The sequence below is a fragment of the Melospiza georgiana genome, chromosome 4 (assembly GCF_028018845.1).
Source record: "Melospiza georgiana isolate bMelGeo1 chromosome 4, bMelGeo1.pri, whole genome shotgun sequence".
Lineage (NCBI taxonomy): Eukaryota > Metazoa > Chordata > Aves > Passeriformes > Passerellidae > Melospiza > Melospiza georgiana.
In genome coordinates this window covers 12,586,328-12,607,599 of record NC_080433.1, presented here as the reverse complement: position 1 = coordinate 12,607,599, position 21,272 = coordinate 12,586,328, and the positions used below count along the sequence as shown (strand labels likewise).

The window sequence follows — 21,272 nt, the reverse complement described above, 5'->3', positions numbered from 1 at the left end:
CTGTTATGGTTTCTTCCTGATTAATTCAGGAAGAATTTCAATGCAGATTTGTGCAGTGTCACAAAAATGAGATTGCATTTAGATCTGCACTGCTTTGAATTGTGTGTACTGGCTGGGATCTGCCTTGGTTTAAAGACATGCAAGGCTCTGAATCCTCTCTCTCCACCTGATATTTTGGAAACCTTCAGGGGATTTTTGTATATACTCCTTGAACAAATGTTACCAACTATGTCCATGAGCTGATGTGCTGGTGATTTCATTTCCAAGAATCCCAGACCAGGATGTTTTATGAATCCATGTGGTAGGTAACAACATTTATCCTAAGCTCAGAGATGTGTGGGATATTAGGGAGAAATAAAACACAGAGCTTAAGAAGAACAGGATGTCTCAGTTCTTTACATGGATGTTTGAGCAGATTGTTGGCAGTGCTGTTTTGTGACTGCTCATGCAACTGGGCAGGAATCTTAGCTGGCGGGGAAATACTAAAATATTGCTTTGAAACAAACTGTGATTTTTTTTTTTCCTTGAATGCTTCAAGTTGAAAGGTTTTGGAAGCAGCCATAAGGGAGAAGCAGTATTTAAATCATTACAAAAGGTAAAGAGCATTAGAACCTCACAAGTGTTGGTAATAAACCTCCCCCTGCTTGGTTAGTCATTCAGGAAGTTTGGACAGGAAAAGGTTTGCTGATTTTGGATTTAGTTTTTAATCCAAATGGGTTTTTTTCTTGTGTTTGCAAACTGTCACAAACCAATGAAAAAAATAATCACTTTGGCCTGACTTTAGGTTCATGCCTCTAGGCAAGAAGTTCAGTGAGGGTCATCAGGTAGAGCTAGATGATGTGGTTTCTAAATCCTCTAATATTCCTGTGCAGGGTTTAGAGGTCAGTCACTCTACTGCTGTGTGAGCACAGGTGTTCCCTGTGTCCTCCAAGGCAGCCCCAGCTCCTTGACCTCACAAGGAGGAAGCATTTTGCTGATCTGGCTCCAGGTTTCCCAGTCAGGAATGGGCAGGGCATTCCTTCTTTTAGTAGCAGAATTATCCAGGCAGGAATTCACCTGCAAGCCACTGATTGTACAATTAATTTTATTACTCCATGTTATACACTGAAAATGAAAGTGATTCACGCAAGACAAATGAACCTTCCATTCATTTATTCACATTTTCCATGGATTTTTGTACATGACCTCAGTGTATCAGAACTAATGAAAACATTAACATACACGTTATGTAAAACTGAAGTATCCACTGAAAAATTCAGAGCATTTTGAAATCTACTAACAACTAACAAATCATCACATTCAGCATCTTCATTGGATTTAGACTAGCTCATGCCACTTTAAATTGTTTAATGTCAGGTAATTTCTGCACACAGGCACCAGCTACAAAATTTTATCAAATGCAAATAAGTTAAGGCATCAGAAAGTCAATCTTTAACAACAGTTTAAATGTTACAGTGCTGCAAAGGGAGCTGAACTTCAGTTTCAATAGCACAGCAAACCTCCTTGATTGGTTTATGTTCTACAGTGTGTTCATCTGAACTGTAAATTTAATATAAACTTTCACATCCATCAGCCAAAAGGGCTTAGAGGAACACAGTGTTGCCCTCCCAAATTAAACCTTGCATACTGCAATTTAATATTTTAAAATAAATTTCAAGCCAACTGTAATATCTCCCTTAGAAATTATTCTGATAATTAAAAGAAGCAGAGATGTTTATTTTCCAGCTGAAACTTCAAAACCAGAGGAGGAGGAATGGATAAGACACTCCAACATCTACATACACCTGGAAAAACGAAGGCATCAATGCAGATTGGGGCAGAAACTTGCATCTTTAATATCAGGTATCTGATATCCAGCTGTTAAAATACATTACTAAGACACAGGAATGCCTCTTTGAGTTGGAATTCTGACCAAAATTCTTTCCTTGGATAGCATGTGCCAGTTTGTTATGAAGGCAGTAGTACACTGATGTCTGTGGTCTCTGTGAAATTTGCTTTTTCATTTAAGGCCTTTATTTCTATTTACCAATCTCTGGCCTTTTACCGCCTTTCTGTATTTTAGTATTCCTTAAATAGAAACTGAAGCATCATCAAAAATTTCTAAAGTGCTGGAAAAGGCTGTGCTTTATACCTGAGCACCGTTTGTCAGTGTATGACTATCTTTTCCTGCTTCATAGTTCACATAATGGTACAGACACCATGAATTGATGTTGATTGAAATCTGCTTTGCAGGGAAATTCTTCCCTGTCCTTTTAGAGGCAATTTTCCCCATGTAAAATATTCAAAATTGTATGTTTATGCATATATTTGACATTCTAATGAAGGTGACATCTCAATTTTTTACCTTCTCCTGGCTTTACTGATTAAATACAAGCACAGAAGAATTCAGGTGTTACTTGCTATGATGGCTAGGGTAAGGTTTAATTCTTTCCAACACAATTTATTATTCCTCTATTATTCTTCCATTCACTCTGTGCCCTCTGCTTGTAAACAGGCCAGAGGTGTACTGTCAGAATTGGGCCACATCCATGTGTGCAAAACCTAACAACTGCCCCTCTTTAGAGGCAGGCATAAGGAAAGAAGTGTTAACTTCAGCTTGTTGGTCCATGTTTCTAAGGATAAAGAACAGTTCCAAATCCATGAGCTTTTGGAAGTAAGCAAAGAAAAGGCCAAGCTTTTATAGCCAGAGCTGTTCTTGATGGGATGTACAACCAGAGCTCTGTCTATAAACCTTTCTGTACAGAGACAGGGTTAAGACACTACAGTCAAAAGACAAATGCAAAATTAACTGAGCCCTTGGACCAGAGCCTGGACTAAACTCTTAGGCAGCATTCTGTTTTTCATTCATACACATTTAGACACACCCTGTCAGCTTTGGGCCTCCAATTTAGGTAGCAGCAAGACTTGTTATTAAAAAAAAGTATATCTTATTTTGAGGAAAGCAATGTCACTGACTTTTAATGGTTTAAGTATTTAGCCAGAAGCAAAAAGAATCCTCAAAGGCACCAGTTTATTTTTCAAATATCTCAAATGGCATCTAAGCTCCCTTCACACTCCAGTGTTAAAAATGCAATTCTTGTACCCTAAACGTGGCTGAAATGTGAGCAAAGGCCTTTATTTTGGAACTTTGGTCAACAGGGCTATAGATAAAATCAAGATTTTCCTCCTTTTAATGAAGAGGGGAAAAAAGGCCATAACCTGAATTGTGCAGTGAATTAGGCCTACAGGCAGCCATTTGCTCCCCCCCAGAGCAGGGGTACAGGTGAGATGTGCTGCACCTCATCAAATGGTGTTAAGGAATTCCTTGTTCCCTGCCCCCAGGATACCACTGTGCTGGACCACCAGGTCCCCTGTATGAATTGTGTCACACTGAGGTTTTTTAAGGAAAGGGGTTTTTCCTCTTGTGTCACATTAGCCAGAGGCAAAACAGCATGTTTGTTCCATCTTGCCAGAGCTGGTCAGTGTGACACATCTGAGAGCAGTTCAAGTTTCATATTATCATCAAGCTCTTGGAGAAGTCCCAGAGTTGGAAGCAAAGTAGAAAAAGTTACCAGGGAAGGAGTTTCCAGCAACATTTGAAAAAAGAAAAGGATTAAACCACCAAACACAGTCTGACAAAGTTGAGAGTGAAACCAAGACCAGAATGAATGCTCTGATCCCCAAATTATTGCCACCTGGTTAATTTTATCACAGCTGAAAACTAAGTTTACAAATTACCCCATGCTCCCCACATGCAACAGAAAGCTTCTGGCAAAGCTGCACTCTGCTGCTTTGTTTAATGCACTGCAGCACAGCATTTTTATCACATGGAGAAATACTGATACACACCCTTGTGCATGTGTCTCCTGGCAAGGGCAACAGGCAACAGAAAGGTCTTTAAAAGTCCTGAAGTTTGTTGTGGGAAGAGCTTTCTTCAGCAAAGTACCAGCAGCAGGAGCAATGCAGCACATCCAGCTCTGCCTCAGCTGGGTTTTGGGACTAAGGACAAACACCTTGGAAGGATCATGTGGAAGTGCAACCCTTTGTTCTGACCTGTCAGAAGCCAGGGGCTGCCAGTGTGTCCAAGATAAAACTGTCTTCCAGTTGTCTGCTTGTACCATATTGCACATCATTCTCTTGTTGCTACAGTAAGAACAGAACTGACAGTTCCTCTGGAGGAACCACTGCTGCCAACAAGACTACACAAACAAATTCTCTTTTAAATATCTGCAGTCTCTGAGTCCTGAAAGCACACAGGTCTGCAAGGGTACAGACCCAGCACAATGGAGATCATCACTGGTGGGGTGCAGTTCTGTCACTGAGTCTAAGAAGTCAGTCTCACCAGAATACAACAGACCAATTAAAAATCTGCAGTCTAGAAACAGTTGCAACAGGTAAGCTTGAACATCCTCCCTTCCCAAAAGAGGAGGTGCTTGCATTGTATTACAGTCTGTAAGGAAGCTCTGGTACCATGGTTTTGTACTCAGCTTTCTGTCCATTTGGTCGACTGGTGCTAAAAACATTTGCTTGGAATTATATCCATGTGCTTTATCCAGAAGAGGTCCTGCATTTAGGTACTGAAAATGAGGGAGAACAGTCCAACACTTGTGTTCTATTAAAGCTTTTATTAGCTAGTTTAGCTTTTCCTCACATCATTTTTCCAGAATTCCTATAACAGTTCTTAATATCAGAGTAAAGAATTAAATGTTCAAATGAAGTTACGGAAGAAAAAAAGAGCAGCAGCAGTTTGGCAATAAATCCTCAAATTATGGACTGCAACTTATTCAAGCCTCCTTTTTCTCCAGTAAGATTTTGTGCAACTCATCTGCATCCTCACTTGTTTTCACTCTTATTAGCATAGTGACAGGAACAGCTGGGTTCTTCTCATCGATGGGTGGGTTAGGAACACAAACTATTAGAACATTGTTTTTTCCGGTTCTTGTGCATGGCATCTTAGGTGGAATTAGAACATTCAACAGGATATTTCCTGCATTTGAGGAGGGGAAAAAATTACCATTAGCCATTTTCTAGCTTTTACTGCATTACAGGGTTAGTACAGATAGTAACTAGAAATTTAGGGAGGTGTTTGGAAGGAAGGCAATTCACAAACATAGTGTATGTTTGTCTTCTTCTTTCCTAAGCATCCATTCATGGCCATTGGTCTCAGATTTCTTTCCTCACTAGAAATGAGAAAATCTCTGCAAATACTGCATCCTCCTTTTTTAAATGGAGGAACCTGAATATCAAATGATAGTAGGGGGACACAGGAGAAAGGGGACAAGGGAGAAGCAGCAAATGAGGAATCCAGTCACAGTGCTTAGTGTATACCAAGTTCCTCATTCTGACCACTAGATGCAGTTCATATACAGAAGCAAAATGTTCTGATATAGACAGATGTTAATCTGGACAAACCAGGGTAAAACTGGTACTTTTTATCAAACATACACCATAGCCTTTTACTTCTTGCACTGCTTCATGTGCTGTCTTTTGTAATACTCACTAGAGGCACCCAAGTGTTTGTCAGTATTCTAAATGATTTAGGAAAAAAATAGTAGAAAGGTTTTCACTAATTGTATCTGTTAATGCTGTGTAAAAAAAACCCAAAAAACCCCTAATTCTTAGCAAGGAATTCTGACATCAAGACTTGTTACTGGGATAAATGTACTTACCTAAATTGGTATCTGCTCGTACTAAGAGTTGAGTTTTTTCATTTCCTGCTGGTTTTAAATGTAATGTTCCTACACCTTTTTCTTTAAATTCATTATCCTTTTTGTAGAATAGTTTGCACCTGTGGAGAAAAAAAAAAAACCCAAATCCTTGTTTGTGCAGCCAGTAGAGATGAAACAAAAAGGTATCTCCCAGGTACATGTATCCATCTGACTCACAGTAACAGTAATCAGGATTTAACATGCTGTGAGTAACCTAAATCTTTATTATTCTTGACCTTGTTTCATGTGCTAATGGACAGCACTTGAAGATCAAAGAGAAAGTGAACTATTTCTTTCAGTATTGAAATGATAAATGGATTACTTTCAGGGAAATGTAAAAGGCATAGCAACTCAGGGCCTACTCAGAAAGCCATAAGAACTGGTTGTATCATTCTGAAGTTATAATAGGACTTCAATGTACAATTTATAAACATTTTTAAGTGAGGCTCTAATAAACTTAAAGCCATTTTAGGTGGTGAAGAATAGCAATACACAGATATTAATTTTATTTTCCAAGTTAAAGTCACTTACTTCTTTGAGTAGAAAGCATCATCTTCTTTTATTTCATTGACGATGACTTTTGGTGGCTCTTCTTCCTCCTCTTCCCCTCCTTTAAATAGAAAGTTTTGATATGTGAATGTTGTGAGCACAGATTTTGGCACCCTTATGCCCACCATGGTTAACATGGACATGTGGCTGGTCAGTGACACCTTTCAGTCCCTGTGTACTCTGTAGCAGCTTCAGCTACAAAAAAAGGGTTACTTGCTTTTCATTCAGCTCTTAAACAACTTCATCCTCACCTTCAGTTTAAATGGGATGAAAATACCCAATCCATACCAAACAATCAAACACCAACAATAAAAAGCTTAGTAAGTCAAAAGCTTCTGTTTGAACAGAAACAGTTTCACATTGCAGAGTATGCTCCATAAATGGGTTCAAGTAAAGCACAATAAATACTTCCAAGAGCCAGGTTTAATTTGGGGGAAGGGAATTAATTGCAGAATGACAGATAATAGTGGCACATTTTGCCTTTCCATCCCCTCAGCTGCTGGGATTTCTATCAGCCTATTGTATTCAGCACAGGCAAAGACCAGAGTAAAGCTGTCAGGTACTATGCAACTTTGTTGGCCTCCTTACAATCTATTAAGTAAAATGGACTGAACTGTTCTGTATCTCATGCTTTTTACTGCAGGGATCTCTTGATAAACCTACTAAGAAAAGCAGTGGGATTGAGAAGTCCAGCAGGCTGAAAGGTGAACATACTAGCTGCTTTAAATTTCATCAATTCCTGCCCTCAGATATGGGATTATTTTGTATATTATATAAAGTACAGATCTGACAGAATTATCTAAGTCTTGATAAGCACATACTTTTGGTGTTGCTTACATAAGGGCTGGATTCTCCCAATAAGGGGGATATTATATTATATCATAATCTCATATGATATATTGTATATCATATTGTATTATATTATAGAGGTGTGTATATATATGTTATATAATTCTGCACTTTCAAATTGAAGAATGATGATGATCACAGAATACAGAATTTCCTGAGTTGGAAAGGACCCACCAGAATCATGGAGTGCAGCTCCTGGTCCTGCCCAGAACACCCCAACCATCCTACCCTGTGCCTGAGAGTGTTTTCCAAATGCTCTTTGGGAGCTCTGGCATTCCCTGGGGAGCCTGGGCAGTGCCTGAGCCCTCTCTGGGGGAAGAACCTTTTCCTGATATCCAGCCTGAACCTCCTTGGACACTACACCATGCCATTATCTCAGCGAACTTAATATTGCATTTTCTTAGTATTCTTAAGTCACGTACACTCACAGCTGACCATTAAAATAACTATAAATAGAGATACGTAGAATTTACCTTTGTCATCATTATTGCCACTGTCTGTTTGAGCTTCCAATGAACTGGTGGATGCTGTAGTGACAGATTTGGCCTGGTTTGCATCTTTTCCAAACAAACCTGAATTCCCAGAAGAAAATGAGAAACTACTAAGTGTTCCTGAACCGAGGGAACCCAAAACAGGACTGTCAACACTCTTGCCAAAATTAAACGAGACAGTTGATGTAGCTCCTAACAACGGGTCTCTTTTTTCTGATGCAGCTTCAGCTTTTTTGTCGGAGGTATCCTCAGATTTGCTGTTAAACAAAAAGGTGGAGCCTTGCTGGAGCTTTGAACTCCCAAACACAGGAGCAGCCTGGGGGGCAGGGGTCTTGCTGCCCTCGTTCTCGGAGCTGCTGTCACTGCTGCCCCCGTGCTGCTGCTCGATGCTGGCCAAGTAGCGCTCGTAGTCCCTGAAGATGGGGGTGAGGTCGCACAGGGGGTTGCTGTTGACGTGTTTCACTATCCAGTCGCGCACGGAGCAGTTGAGGGCAGCCAGCTGTTTGTGGTAGGAGCCAGAGGCGGGTGCTGAGCCCAGGGTGCTGCCCGAGGAGCAGGGCTGGCTGCTGCCGCCGTTGGCTGTGGGGCTGGCAGCCTTCTTCTCAGCAAACACAGCAGCACTGGGGCCGTTGGACATCGGGGATCCTGTTACGGGAAAATCACAGAGTTACAGGATATCCTGAGCTGGGAGGGACACAGCAGGATCACCCAGTCCAGCTCCTGGCCCTGCCCAGTCACCCCAACAATCCCACCCTGTGCATCCCTGAGGGCATTGTCCAAATACTCCCAGAGCTCTGGCACCCTTGGGGCTGTGACCATTCCCTGGGGAGCCCGGGCAGTGCCCGGCACCCTCTGGGGGAAGAACCTTTCCCTGATCTCCAGCTTAACTCATTTGCTTAACAAGCTGTGGTTTAAAAAATAACACAGATGCTTTGCTGACCTAGTGAGAAATGTGGCTTAGAACCCTTTTTCCTACCCAGAAAGCACAACTCTCTTAAAAACCTAACATGTGCAATATTTCTTATCAAATCAGTCATCCTTCCTCAGCTGATCTCCTTCTTTTGAGTCACCACACTGTGCCCCAGGTACTCCCATGCCAGTGAGCTGACCCATGTTTTCATTTAGACAAGTAAGTTAGGGATAGACAAAGTAGATGGAACACACTGGTGTACAAAAAAAAAAATCCAAAGACATCTTGTACAGAACATGAAAAAAAATACATGTTTTATATATTGCTAAAACTTTCAGAATCTTACAAAAATCTAACAACTTCAGCAAGCTGTAATGCTTATTAAATCAAAAAACTCAACTTATCTCTTGCCATTTGTCCTTTAAATGTACTTTAAACCACCCTGAGTGCACTAGCCCATAATTTTACAAGCTTTTGAGCACTTCTGTATAAAAAACCCTAAGAAGCAAACTAGAAATAGTCTCATTGAATATTTCGGTTTCCCTTAATTTATTCAAGCTCACTGAAATTCACATTACTCCAAAGTTCAAATTCCACCATTTCTATTCTATGGCACGGTGACTCCAAAATAAGGGTTAACATTTCTGCATGTCCAGCACAAAGGAACAGAACTAATATTCCTCAGGTAATTCCAAAGCATGACAGCTCAACATGCTGAAGTATTTCAAATGTCCTAAAATGTAGGTATAACTGTAACAGATAAATTCTAGTAAGACTGTCTGCAACATCAGATGTACAAGGAAAAAGAGATGAAGATTTTAGCTATGCAGCATGTATTTTTAATTTAAATTCAAAGAATTGGGACATGTCACCAGATGCTTTATACTTTTTACAGACTGCCTTATGCCAGTGCCTTGCATTTCCATCTGTGCCTAGAAAACTTTTACCTCCAGTATTAGAAATACAAATTTAGTTGCCACCTCTTTAAATTGCAAGCAGATGAAAACTTGTCCCTCCAGCACTCTAAAATAATAAGAAATCTTACAAAGAGGTATAAAGTCTCAAAACCTTAAAACACAACTATAAGATGGTCTAAATTTGTTTTTTTCACTACTAAAATGACTCAAAAATTTTTGTGACTGAAGGTGTTGATAAATATGTGTGCTTATTTAAAGCTTACCAAATGCTGATTGTGTTTCAGAGGTGCTCTTCAAACTGCTGAAAGGAGGAGTACCAGAGACACTGCTTCCATTAGACAGCCCTTCCAAAGGCTTTATTCCTGCACCATTCCCAAATCCACTGAAGCCACCTCCTCCTTTTCCAGAAGGCAATACAAAGCCTTTAAACCCTTTAAAAGCTCCTCCACTTTCAGACTGGGGAGAAAAAAAAAAAACAGACAACCAGTTATAAACATCTTATCCACACAAATCCTATCCTCACTTAATATTCCTGATATCCTTGGTTTGTTTTTCCCTAGTTCAGTGTGTCATTCCATGCATTTCTGTGTCAGCTATGTAAACAAAATTAACAACTTCCTTATGACACACACTGCTACTGTTTTTAAAAGACTCAGATGTTTGGTATGAAAACAAACTGGATCTAGGATGTGGATACGTGGAAGTTGCTCAGAGCTGTGGATGTGTTTATCTATTAGACATTTTGGTAATCTGTAATCTGGTTTCTCTTTAAATAACTACACAGGATTATGTAATTTCAGGTTTATTTTCAACAACTTTTAGCATTTACAATGGCAGTAAAGAGCCCAATACTTTAATCCACTCATCACTCTGGAGTCATCTATGAAACCTCTTGTGATTTACCCAAAATATTCCAATGTGACTGATGGAAGATGCAAAGACAGACTGTACCTGACCACAAAATATCCATCTCTGCAACCTTTTCATTACCCAGTTCTGATCACTGTCTTTGCAACCATATTATTTTATGGTATAGTTTCTTAAGTGTTTCTAAAAGACAAGGTACAATTAACATGCAAATAAAGCACTGCAATCTTTAGGCCTTTGGAGGTAATGAACTTTCACTACTCAAAGTGAACTCTCAGTGTCATGGCCAGCACAGGAACTGGGAGGGGGTGGCTGGAAGCAGCTAATTGCTGCTTGGCCATGGGATGAGTGAGATCTGTGGGTAGTGAGCAACCTTCTGTGCATCCCTGCTTTTTCTTGGGGTTTGTTTCTTTCTCTTTTTTTGGTTCCCTTATCATCATGATCACTGTATTTCAATCATTAAACTGTTCTTATCTCAGCCCAGGCTTTTATCCTTTTTTCTGATTCTCCTCCTCATCCCACAAGGAGGAAGAGTGAGGGGCTGCATGGTCCTTAGTTGTCACCAGCCCTTCCACCAGCTCTAACAGCTGCTCCCAGTCTCCTAACTACTTCTACAACCCATCTGGTTTCCTTTCTCATTCTGTTCTATCTTCCCTATCCCATTTGTCCCTGAATCTCTCCTGATCAAGTTGTAGTTTGTGTTTTGCATCACCTCCTTCCAGTACAATCCTTCATTTAGCTGTATTCTCTACCACATTTGTGGCTAAAACTACTCAAGGCTTTAGTGGGCTAAGACAGCTTCCTCATTCATAGTGCTTGGGCTGAAGAAGGAAAATCAAAAGCATAGGAGAAAGCTGTCTGGTTCCTACCTGTGCCTAGTCCCATCCAGTCCTAAAGCAATCTGTGTAACACTAAGTTCCAGGCCTATTTCTAACATGATGCATGCCTCTTCAAACATGTCTGGGAAAAATATATACAACAAAGCATTGTCAAGGATTTCTGAAAGGACAACAACTTGGCTGCACTGGGATAATGCTTTCACAGGAACTAAACCTGTAACAAAGGCCAACTGCCTTTCAATTTTCAATTTGTTAGTGCAAAGAGTAGATGGCACTAAAGCTCTTGACAGGGAGAGAGGAAAAAAAGTAGCAGCATTCTTAAGAAAAGACATGTTTCTCATTCTTAGAGCAGTTTAGTATTTGGGTGTTTACTAATAAAGTTTCTGAGACATCCCCCAGCCCTCCAGTATGGATAACTAATAACTTTGCATTTCCATCCTTCCATCTCTACAAAAAATGGAAGTAAAGCAGTAAAAATGCTGTTTTACCCATTTGCAAACAACATTGTGTCTGAAATATGCAAGAACACCCTGCTCACCAGTCAAACTAGTATTACCCTTTTTTTTGCCTTAGCCTTATTCTTAGCATGGAACAGTAAAGCCAAAGTTCGTGTGCACATAAGACCTAGTGAGCTGAAAAAATAACTTTATTCAGCATCACTACAAACCCAAGGAAGCAAAAACCTGAGTTTGATGTGTTTTGTAAGTGAGAAAAACTCCAGCACCCCTGTTCAGTGACCACATTACCTCTGACCCCACGTTGCGGCGCTTTGCTTTTTTAATAGCTCTGTTCTTCAGGACCTCCTCACTTGCCACAGAGAATGTTCCCACCTTGAAGAGGAAGTTATGGAATCATTAGTGGAATGTTCAATGAAGGGATGGCTGAGATCACGTTATGAACACAACTCTAACACTGCTACCAAGCAAACAAGGGAAGAAGTTAAAAACCAGCCCACTGGTTTTGAGCTGATACTTTGAAAACTCTGGTACTGCACTACATTTCTCTCTGTGCTATCTCCATTTTACTACAACAAATAATGTAAGATTTCCTTTGCTTTTTAAAAACGCAGCTCTAAGATCTCTGTGCTGAAGGGAATCTGTCAGTAATCCACAGTTTGAGGCACTCTGGGGAACTAATGTGTATTTTACCTCTTCAGCTTCATCCTCCTGGTCCCAGTTTCGGTCAGTCAGCTCCTTTTCTGCAATTCTCTTGGCCATTTTTCCCCACCTGTGGGGAAGAAATAAAAAATCTTAGAAAGAATTGCACAGAAATAAATTCTAAGTGTCAGTGATCTTCAATTTGTATTCTTAGAACAAAAAAACAGGAACTGCAGTTCATGTAGAAGCAGGTCAAGATTGGAATGACAACTGAAAACTAAATGTAGCAAAAACAATCATCATTTTTCTGGTTATCTCTGTGATGTAGAGCAAAATCAGCTTTGCACAAGGAATGTCTGTAACTGTTCTGAGTTCCATTTTACTAAAGTACAACTTATGAGCTGTGTACAAAACCAAAGAAAGAAAACATGGTAGCTGGAGTCAATCTAAAAAACCTGGCAAGCAATCACACTACTGGAACTTTATGTGAAAAAAGAGTATTCTACTAACTATGGTTGTATCTTCTGACACTAAATATGAAAACTTTCCAAAGGAAATATGCAGTTTTGTTGCAATTTAAATCTCAAGCAAGCCCAACAACTAAAACTCTTCCAAAATCCCCTCTGGGTTTATGATTAAGACCTGCCCAGAAAAAAGATTAAAAAATCCTCAAATAGCTGAATTTCAGAGCCAGACATTGTAACAATACATTATTATAAGATATTTTGTTTATATGTTGAAACATTCTAGAACAGTACATCCAGCAGCACACTTGGAGATCACACATCCAAGTCCTGAATTTTGTCTGACACACATCACAAATTACTAGGTCAAGTTACTAGAGCTTCTGGAAATAGAGGGACAAAGATTGGCCTGTGTATACACATTTAAATGCCCTAATCTACTCTGTCCTGGAAGTAGACATCCTTGCTTGATAATCCCTGGGAGATCATTTCAATCTAACCCATTGAAAAGCTAAATAAGAAGATATTTTAAAGTCACCTTTATATAAATTATTATTATTTTATTACATAATTTTAATATAGAATGTATTACATTATGTAATACATTTAAATATTTATTTATAATAAATTAAAATGTTCTGCATATATATTCTGCATATATATACTTATTATGTATATATAATATACATATGTATACATAATTATGTATAAAATAATATATATGTGTAATTAATATATATTATATAATATGTACAATGCTATATATATTATATAATCTATATAGTATTATTTATATAATATACTATAGTATTATATAATAGCATATACTATACCATAACATATATTATATAATATACTATAGTATTATTATACTATAGTATTTAATATAGTATATACTATACTATAGTATTATTTAAATGTATTCGTTTCATTATTACATTAGATATTTGATTTACTGAAATAGCACCTTAAGTACAGAGCCTGTCCCCCACCAAAAGAGGGGAAACCTTGTTGACCTAAGCTCCAGGTTCTCTTCACTCTGTGTTTACAGAGTTTCTCTTTAAAAGCATTGTAGAGGATCTAACATGAATCTAACAGAGAACCTGAAGTGTATTCTATCCTGTGAACGAACACAAGCCTACAACTGGTTGGTGTTCATAAACTTCACTAAGTTTTTGGAGCACATGTTCTGAACAGCCTGAGAGAGAATGATTTTGAGAAACACATCAAAGAATCGCAAAATATCCTCAGTTAGAAGGGTCCCCAAGGATCATCGATTCCAAACCCTTGCCCTACAGACACCCTGACAATCCCTCACAGACACCCCGACAGTCCCAGCACAGACACTCCAACAATCCCACCCTGTGCATCCCTGAGAGCGGTGTCCAAACGCTCCCGCAGCTCTGGCAGCCTTGGGGCCGTGGCCATTCCCTGGGGAGCCTGGGCAGTGCCCGGCACCCTCTGGGGGAAGAACCTTTCCCTGATACGCGGCCTCACTCTTGTTCGACTAACAAACACTTCTTGTTTAAAAACAACACAACGCAGATGCTTTGCTGACCTACAGAGCGCTTCGCTGCCCTATTTAGCGCAGCCGAGGCTGCCCTGGAGGTTTGCTGTGGGCGGCATCGCCCGGGTACCGAGGGCCGGAGCCCGGCGGTGCTGGCGGCAGCGGGGCCGGTGCCGGGCCCGGCGGTGTCGCAGCGCGGTCGCCGCGGCTCCCGGCGGGAGGAAGCGGAAGCCGCATGCCGGCGGGGCCACCCCGCGCCCCCGCGGCCGCGGCGCTGCCGTTCCGCTTTGGACTCCCGGCTGCGCTCGCCCCGTCCCGGGGACGCCGCGCGTTGCCTGCGCACCGCACAGACCGATCCGCGCGTTGCGAACCCTGCGAACGGTGCGAGCCCCACAAAGCGCCGCCGCCGCCGCCGCCGCCGCGCTGCCTCCATGCCCAGCCCGCGCTCCCCTGCTCGGGTCCCGCTCGTGGCCGGCCGCCCCTCGCGCCCCCCACCCGCGGCACTCACTCGCTCGGGCGGGCGGCTCTCTCCTGCCGCGCTGCGCTGCGGGGCCGACGCTGCGGCGGGCGGCACGCAGGGTCTCCTGGTCGTCTCGCAGGCTGAGCGCGCCCCGCTGTGTCTTCACAATCCCCCGATGCCGCCCGGCCCGGCCTCCCCCTCGGTGTCCGCCGGGAGACGGGGCTCGGTGGGGCCCAGAGCGGGAACGCCGCGCCCGCCGCCGCCGCCGTCCCGCGCCCGCCCGCACCGCGCGTGCGCCCGGCGGGGGCAGCGGGGCGGGGCGGGGCCGGGGCTGCAGTACCGCCGGCGGCCGCGGGGGGCGCCCCAAAGGCCGCTGCCAGGGAAAGGCGGGCCCAAGGCAAGCCGCGGGTCACGTGACTTCCGGCGCGAGCCGCGGTCTCAGCGAGTTCTCCCGGACTCGTCGGGAAAAACAAACCCCGGACGTCCCCTGTCAGTGTCAGCCGGTCACGGGCCTTGCCCCGCAAAAATTCGGGCCTCCACACAGAAGCTGATAAAAAAGCTTTCTCATGTGTTTATACATTTTAATCAAGTTAATGTTCGCTGGTTCTGAATTATATAATTCATCATTTTCAGCACGGGAGGCGCCTCAGGGCGGCTGAGGGGGCGGCCGTGCCCTGGATTGCCACGAGCTATCCTGCTTACTCTTCCCTGCCGCTGCTTAGTTTTCTTCATTAATATTTAATCGAAATCCTAATCAGGATATTAATTATAAGCAGTGTGCTAGGCCTGTAGGGAAGCATAGAACCCTCTGCTAAATGCTGGCTTGTTCCGATGATCAAAGGAAACACCTTTGCAGCCGGGTAAAAGTCACTCGGGGACAGGGCGTGGAAAATGGATATTTGTATGATTGGCTTTTCGCAAATATTAAAATGAATATTATATGTGTTGTGTTAGAAAGTTGTGCTGTATTAATTTTCTTAAGTAGTGTGTTAAATATAGTTTTAGGTTATAAAATAATGTTAAAATAGAAGCTATGCTATGTAAGATAGGTTTTTTTAAAAGAGAGAAATGAGGTACTCCCACTAAGATAGCAGCCACAGGACACCTGAATCTTTCAGAGAAAAAGAATTTATTGCTCACTCATCAGAAGAAACGAACTTTGTCCTGCCTTGCTCAGCTCTGAAGACGCCGTCAGGATTCAGAGGAAGAAATTGACGATGACCAGACAGAATCCTGTGTTTGAATGGAATTTATGCATCATGTATGAGATGTATGAATATGCAACACGCTATTGTTTTTAAGGGTTAATCCTCTGTTAACGTGTGTCTTTTTTTGGGCTTATTTTGCCCAGAAAGAGGTACCTGGACATCTGTAACTCTTTGTTTTTATTGTCTCGTATTGTCCTAAATCCTTATTGTCTAAATTTTTATAACTCTAATTATATTACTATTTTTATAACCACTTTATTACTATTAAACTTTTAAAATTCTAAAACCAAGGGATTTGGCGTTTTTCGCAAGGGGGCTCTATCCAACTCTCTCTGGCCTGAATGCTGCAAATAAAGATGCTGATTTTGTCCCAGTGGGGGTCAGAGAGCAGCAGAGAGCAGCTGAAGGAGGAAAGCAGCGCTGTCCTGCCCAGACACACTCGATTTGAGCTGAAAAGGTCACTGCCCACGATGGCATCACCACGGCCGCTGGAGCTACGAGGCTGTGACAGGTTGTCTGCTTTCACCAGGCTGAGGCATTTTAACTGTGGTTTGCTGAAAAGAACCAAAGAAAGTCAAATACAGATACCATGCTGAAGTGTAAGAAGCAGGAAAATAAAAAGGTCTTCTTTTTTAAAATACATTATTAATTAATAAAACATTTTCTCCGTGTTTGCACATTTTGTTATTCCAGAAGTGTAGCTTTTTTAATTGTTTTGTCTGTCAACTCTTATTTATTTTAAGTAGGGCACTTACAGTGCTGAAGGGAAAGGCTATTTGTAAAATGTTGTTTCAATAAGGAGTTTTCCAGGGTCACTTAATAGGATTCCAGGCATTTCCCCATTGATATTTTTTATGTTTGTGCAGTTGCTGGCAAGGTTTCTTAAGAATTCCTACCAAGTGTTTTAACTGGAAACGTGGCTGTTCTGTTGTATAAGGATTCCTGATCCACACTAAGCAAAATAACTTGATTATTTTAAATATTTAGCTCTGCATGGTAATATGGGATCAGCACCTATTTCTGTTGGCAGACACCAGGTGATAAACTCAGTGCTGATCCAGGGTTAGAGTTTTGTTAGAAGTTTTCCTTTTGTCATTGTCTCTGGTTTGCAGTATTTACCTATCAACTGTTAAAAACCTCAAAATAACTATATTTAAAAGGCTTTGTTTCCTTGGCTTTTTGGGTCTTGCCCAAAAATTTAATAAAAGAGAGAACTACTATTTCTCAGCAGGGAATTGGATTTGCTAAAATGTCATCACCAATCTCTTAATTAGCCCCTCAAAATACCATGTTGTCTCTTGGCCCTCAGTGGGAAAGAACATGAGTTGAAATGAAATGGAGCTTTTTCTTAAATAACAAAACCAAATATATCCTAAACATCAAAAAATCACAATTGCAAAGTCAGAAGTCATGTGGGCAATCTTTTACACAAGCTGCACTTTGAAATATCAACTGACTTAGAAATTTGATAGTTGATGGAAATAACAGTAAATGCAGTTCTTACAAAAGGATTAAAGTTTGCATTAAAAATAAACTTTTTATTAATATGGATAAAAAAGGGGGAAATACCTCCTAGTGGTCTATAAAATGTGTTGACTCCAGTTGTTAATCAATTAATTTCTGTAAAGTTAGGCCTGAAACCTCTTTGCTGTATTTTCAATTTCTTTTTTCCAATTCTCCTAAAATCAAGATGCCTTGAACAGAGCTGTTCTCCCCGGTGAGGAGGATGTTGGAAAATGTAGCAGAACTCCCATTTTTTAATACTCATAGAAGGAACAAGCACAACTGTCATTTTTGTTGTTTTTAATAGGTTGGTCCTTGCCATAAACCATTTCTGATGTGTTGTGCTCATCTCCAGCACAACAATGACCAAATGTGGCTGTCTAATGTAATCAGGAGGGGTGTTTTCATTCTTTCAGAAAATTGGGAAAAGGAAAGGAAAATGTAGCATTTTTCTGCATTCTTCCTTACGCTGAGGAAGGGGTAAAATTTAAATAAAACATTCCTCAACTAATATATAATCACTAAATAGAGATCACAGATTTGTTCAAAGAAGCCACAGTTTTCCAAGTTAAAATTCCAAGTCAGGGATAGATCTGTTCAGTTTGGTTTCTGCTAGCTCAGTTGGAAAAATGTCTGTGAAAAGAGGTTTCTTTGATGCCATTTTCAAGATTCTTGTGTATGTTATTAGAATTCTACTTTATCATCATTGTAATAGTAATTACTCATTACAAATTGGGGTCATTAGCCCTAATTCTTATTTAAAAATACACCAAATACTAATTAATATTTACAAATACACCCAATACACATACAAATACAGTTTTAAGGTGAATCTTGTTCTGAAAGAGTGGAATATTTTGTCATGGTAATGTGTCTCAGCAGTGCAAAAGTGCTTACAGTACTATTCCAATCATTTTCTAGTTCCAAAATAGGCCAGGACTGTCAGTTTTTCTCATTCTCTGACTATAATATAAATTCTCCTCTCCCAGACTTTAAGCAAAAGTTTTGTTTGTACCGAGTTTTCAGCTCCTTCCAGCAAATTTAAAAACTACTAATTACTTTAACTATTTTTGCATGTAAGCTTTTTCTCATTGCAGAAACAGATGCCATCATTTTGCCTGTATCTCCATAAACTCCTAGGAAGCCATCAGGCTTATTAGCATTTTTTAGAAAACTATTTCTTCATGCATATCAGGTTATGCTGTAATTTACAGCTGATATTTGGTAGAAATACAGCACCTGATTCTCCCACAGTACAACTGTGAGCACATTACAAGAGCCTCTGTGAAGTAGAGCTTCATTTCTGCTTTTCAGTGGCCAGATGGCCAGAATGTTTGTGTGGGCTTTTTTATTGTTTTTGTTGTTTTCTATCATCTTTTTTGGAAATGTAAAAGTTGTTATTCTAAGCCTATAGTTTTTTGAGAAAACTGAAATTCTATCTGCTGTTGACTGAAGGAAGCTGGGGGGAAATCAACAGAATTTGATTTTCTCCATTTTCTAGGCAGCGTTTGCTGCCAGTTCTGAGCCAAAAAACTCATGCCACTGTGCATTAAGTGCTCTGGATAGCTGGTGATTTAACCTGCTGGCCAAGGCAGATGAACATTTAATTATGAATCTTCATTTGTTTCTGTGATTTTTATTGTGCCCTAGTTACTACCCACAGAACTCATGAAGTGGTTTTTTTTTGAAATTACATTACCAGACTTTATATAGTCATTAAGGTGAAGACATGCTTAGTAAATCAAGAGTAGACTTCTCAATACACAAAAATATCTTGGCTCTCATGGCCCAAACTTCCAGAAGCATCAAATACTTTGCAATCAGTTGAGTAAAAGTTGTTGAACTATTATGTCTTTTATTAAACATTGCTGCATGTTTGGACATATTCATAAAACTCTGAGATGGAAGAAGGACAAGGACTCCTTTTGTCAGTCCAGTTCCCCATGAATATCCATCATAATGGAATTTTATGTATCCTAGCTAGTCCTGTTCCTAACCCAGCTTTTCCTTAGCCACTCCTTTCCCAACTTCCTTTGGCCACAGCAATCTCCAGGTCTGACCACTGCTAGTCTCACACCCCAAGAAAATAAACAGGTTTGGCAGATCTTGTCTCCTCTCCATTATTTCCAAGGGCTCTAAACCTTTAACATAGTTAACAGTCCAACAACCTGTTTTCTTTTTCAGCTCTCTCATCTTCTGCACCATTGTTCCTTGCCACCAACTTGGCTTTCCCTAGCAAGATTCCTGGTGAATCACAGAGCCTGTATTACTTCTGTGTTCCTGGCACAGGCTGGTGTTAATGAAGATCAGAGGAAGGTGGAAGATGATGAACTTCCTCAGCAAACAGAGTAGATTTCCTCAGAAGCACTTTGGATTGTGGGGCTCTAAGAATATTCACTGATGGGGAGGTCCAGACAGAACATGTCACATTTAAAAAAGGTAAGTTTGTGCTATTAACTTGTTTTATGATGTACCTATATAAAGGCAGGAATTTCAGTACATCTAAATGCATCACACTATATACAACTTTACTGGATTTAGTTTCAATGAATAATGTCTTTTTGGCTTTGTCATCTTTTAGGAAGGAAACTCAGAGGAAGAAATCTCATTTACCAATTGGGGGAGATTTTATATGTTGTTTGTTGGGTCGTTTTAAAGTAAATTAATTTTATTCATAAGCATGTAATGGAAATACTTTCTAATAATTTTCAAAAGGACAGAAAATGTTTTAAAATATTTTTATCCATGCTTGGGAAGCTTGCTCCTCTAGCATCATTATTGAGATACAGTCCTGTTTTGTAGCTTATTTATAATATGATATACTATGAGATCAGTGAATAGGGCAGAACAGCAGAGCAACCGATTAACAAAGGAAGAGGACTTTTAATGTACTTCAACCTAGGAAGATATTAAACTTTTACAGCTCTTGAGAGTGTCATGGTACTGAAGATATGTGCTGGGTGTTTGTTAAATCCCTGTGTGTGTTTGGGATACCCATATGATTTCTGTACTATTTCCCCCTAATAAATAGTGGAAAAAACTTTCAGCGGTTGAACTGGAAGTCCCAATTTTTGAAAAATACTTGTTTATTTTTTCCCTGAGAGAGCAAGAGAAAATGTGTCTCTTTAGTCATAAAGTAAATCAATCATTTTGTGTTTAAATTGTTGCACTTCCTGGAGAGCACCTTTACACACATTTAGGCGCAAATCTTACCTTATATTGATGAGAGACTGTTCTTCACCCCTGCAGTACTCATTGTTCTAAGTGCTCCTCATTTACACTTGAGGATCTTGCGGTTTCACACAATCCTCCTTTAAAAGAAATCACTGATAAAACTGACAGATCTTCCTGGTATCACTCTGAGTTGAACTGAATCTCCAAACAGTCTGCAAAATACCCTCAACAGTTTCGTTTAAGCATTATGGATTGTTGTCAAACCTAGCTGAGAGGTGTGATTTTAAGGAGATGTAGTTAAGATGGGATGGGGAAAAGTTGAAAGGAGCATTAAGGAGGTGTTTCTAAATTGGTGAAAACTTAGAACATTTTAAAATTAAAACAAATGTAGGTATTTGTGAGGTTTGTTCAATGACTCAATAGTGGGGTTTCACTGTTTATCTCTCCACAGCTAGGGTAATTTTCTTTGCATGCTTCTTTCGGGCTGAGGAGTCAAGGAGGAGTTCAGAAAGGAGGTTTCTAGCAGAAGTTACTATTGTCAGCTGTATCCCCTGTAACACAGTTTTCCTTTCAGTCCCTTCAGCCAAGTCATGGTTTAGCCTCATGTTGCATCACATAGATCACTGGGAAGCAGTTAAAAACTTCTATTTAAAAAATCCCCAAACAGCCAAAACAAAAGAAATACAAAATTGTGATCATAAATTAATGAGAAAAGATAATTTATCTGATTTTCCTCTGATGGGGTTCTTT

General features: G+C 40.4%; 1 protein-coding gene across 1 annotated transcript; it reads right to left on the bottom strand.

Moving 5' to 3' along the window:
- Positions 1 to 1,135: 1,135 nt before the first annotated feature.
- NUP50 (nucleoporin 50) lies at positions 1,136 to 14,904 on the bottom strand. The gene is made up of 8 exons (XM_058023439.1): positions 14,686 to 14,904; positions 12,258 to 12,336; positions 11,856 to 11,939; positions 9,667 to 9,859; positions 7,559 to 8,221; positions 6,219 to 6,297; positions 5,649 to 5,767; positions 1,136 to 4,966 (listed from the first exon to the last, which is right to left on the bottom strand). Exons 2-8 carry the CDS (start codon positions 12,324 to 12,326, stop codon positions 4,764 to 4,766), a joined length of 1,410 nt encoding a protein of 469 aa, XP_057879422.1. The 5' UTR covers positions 12,327 to 12,336; positions 14,686 to 14,904; the 3' UTR covers positions 1,136 to 4,763.
- Between the last annotated feature and the right edge of the window lie 6,368 nt (positions 14,905 to 21,272).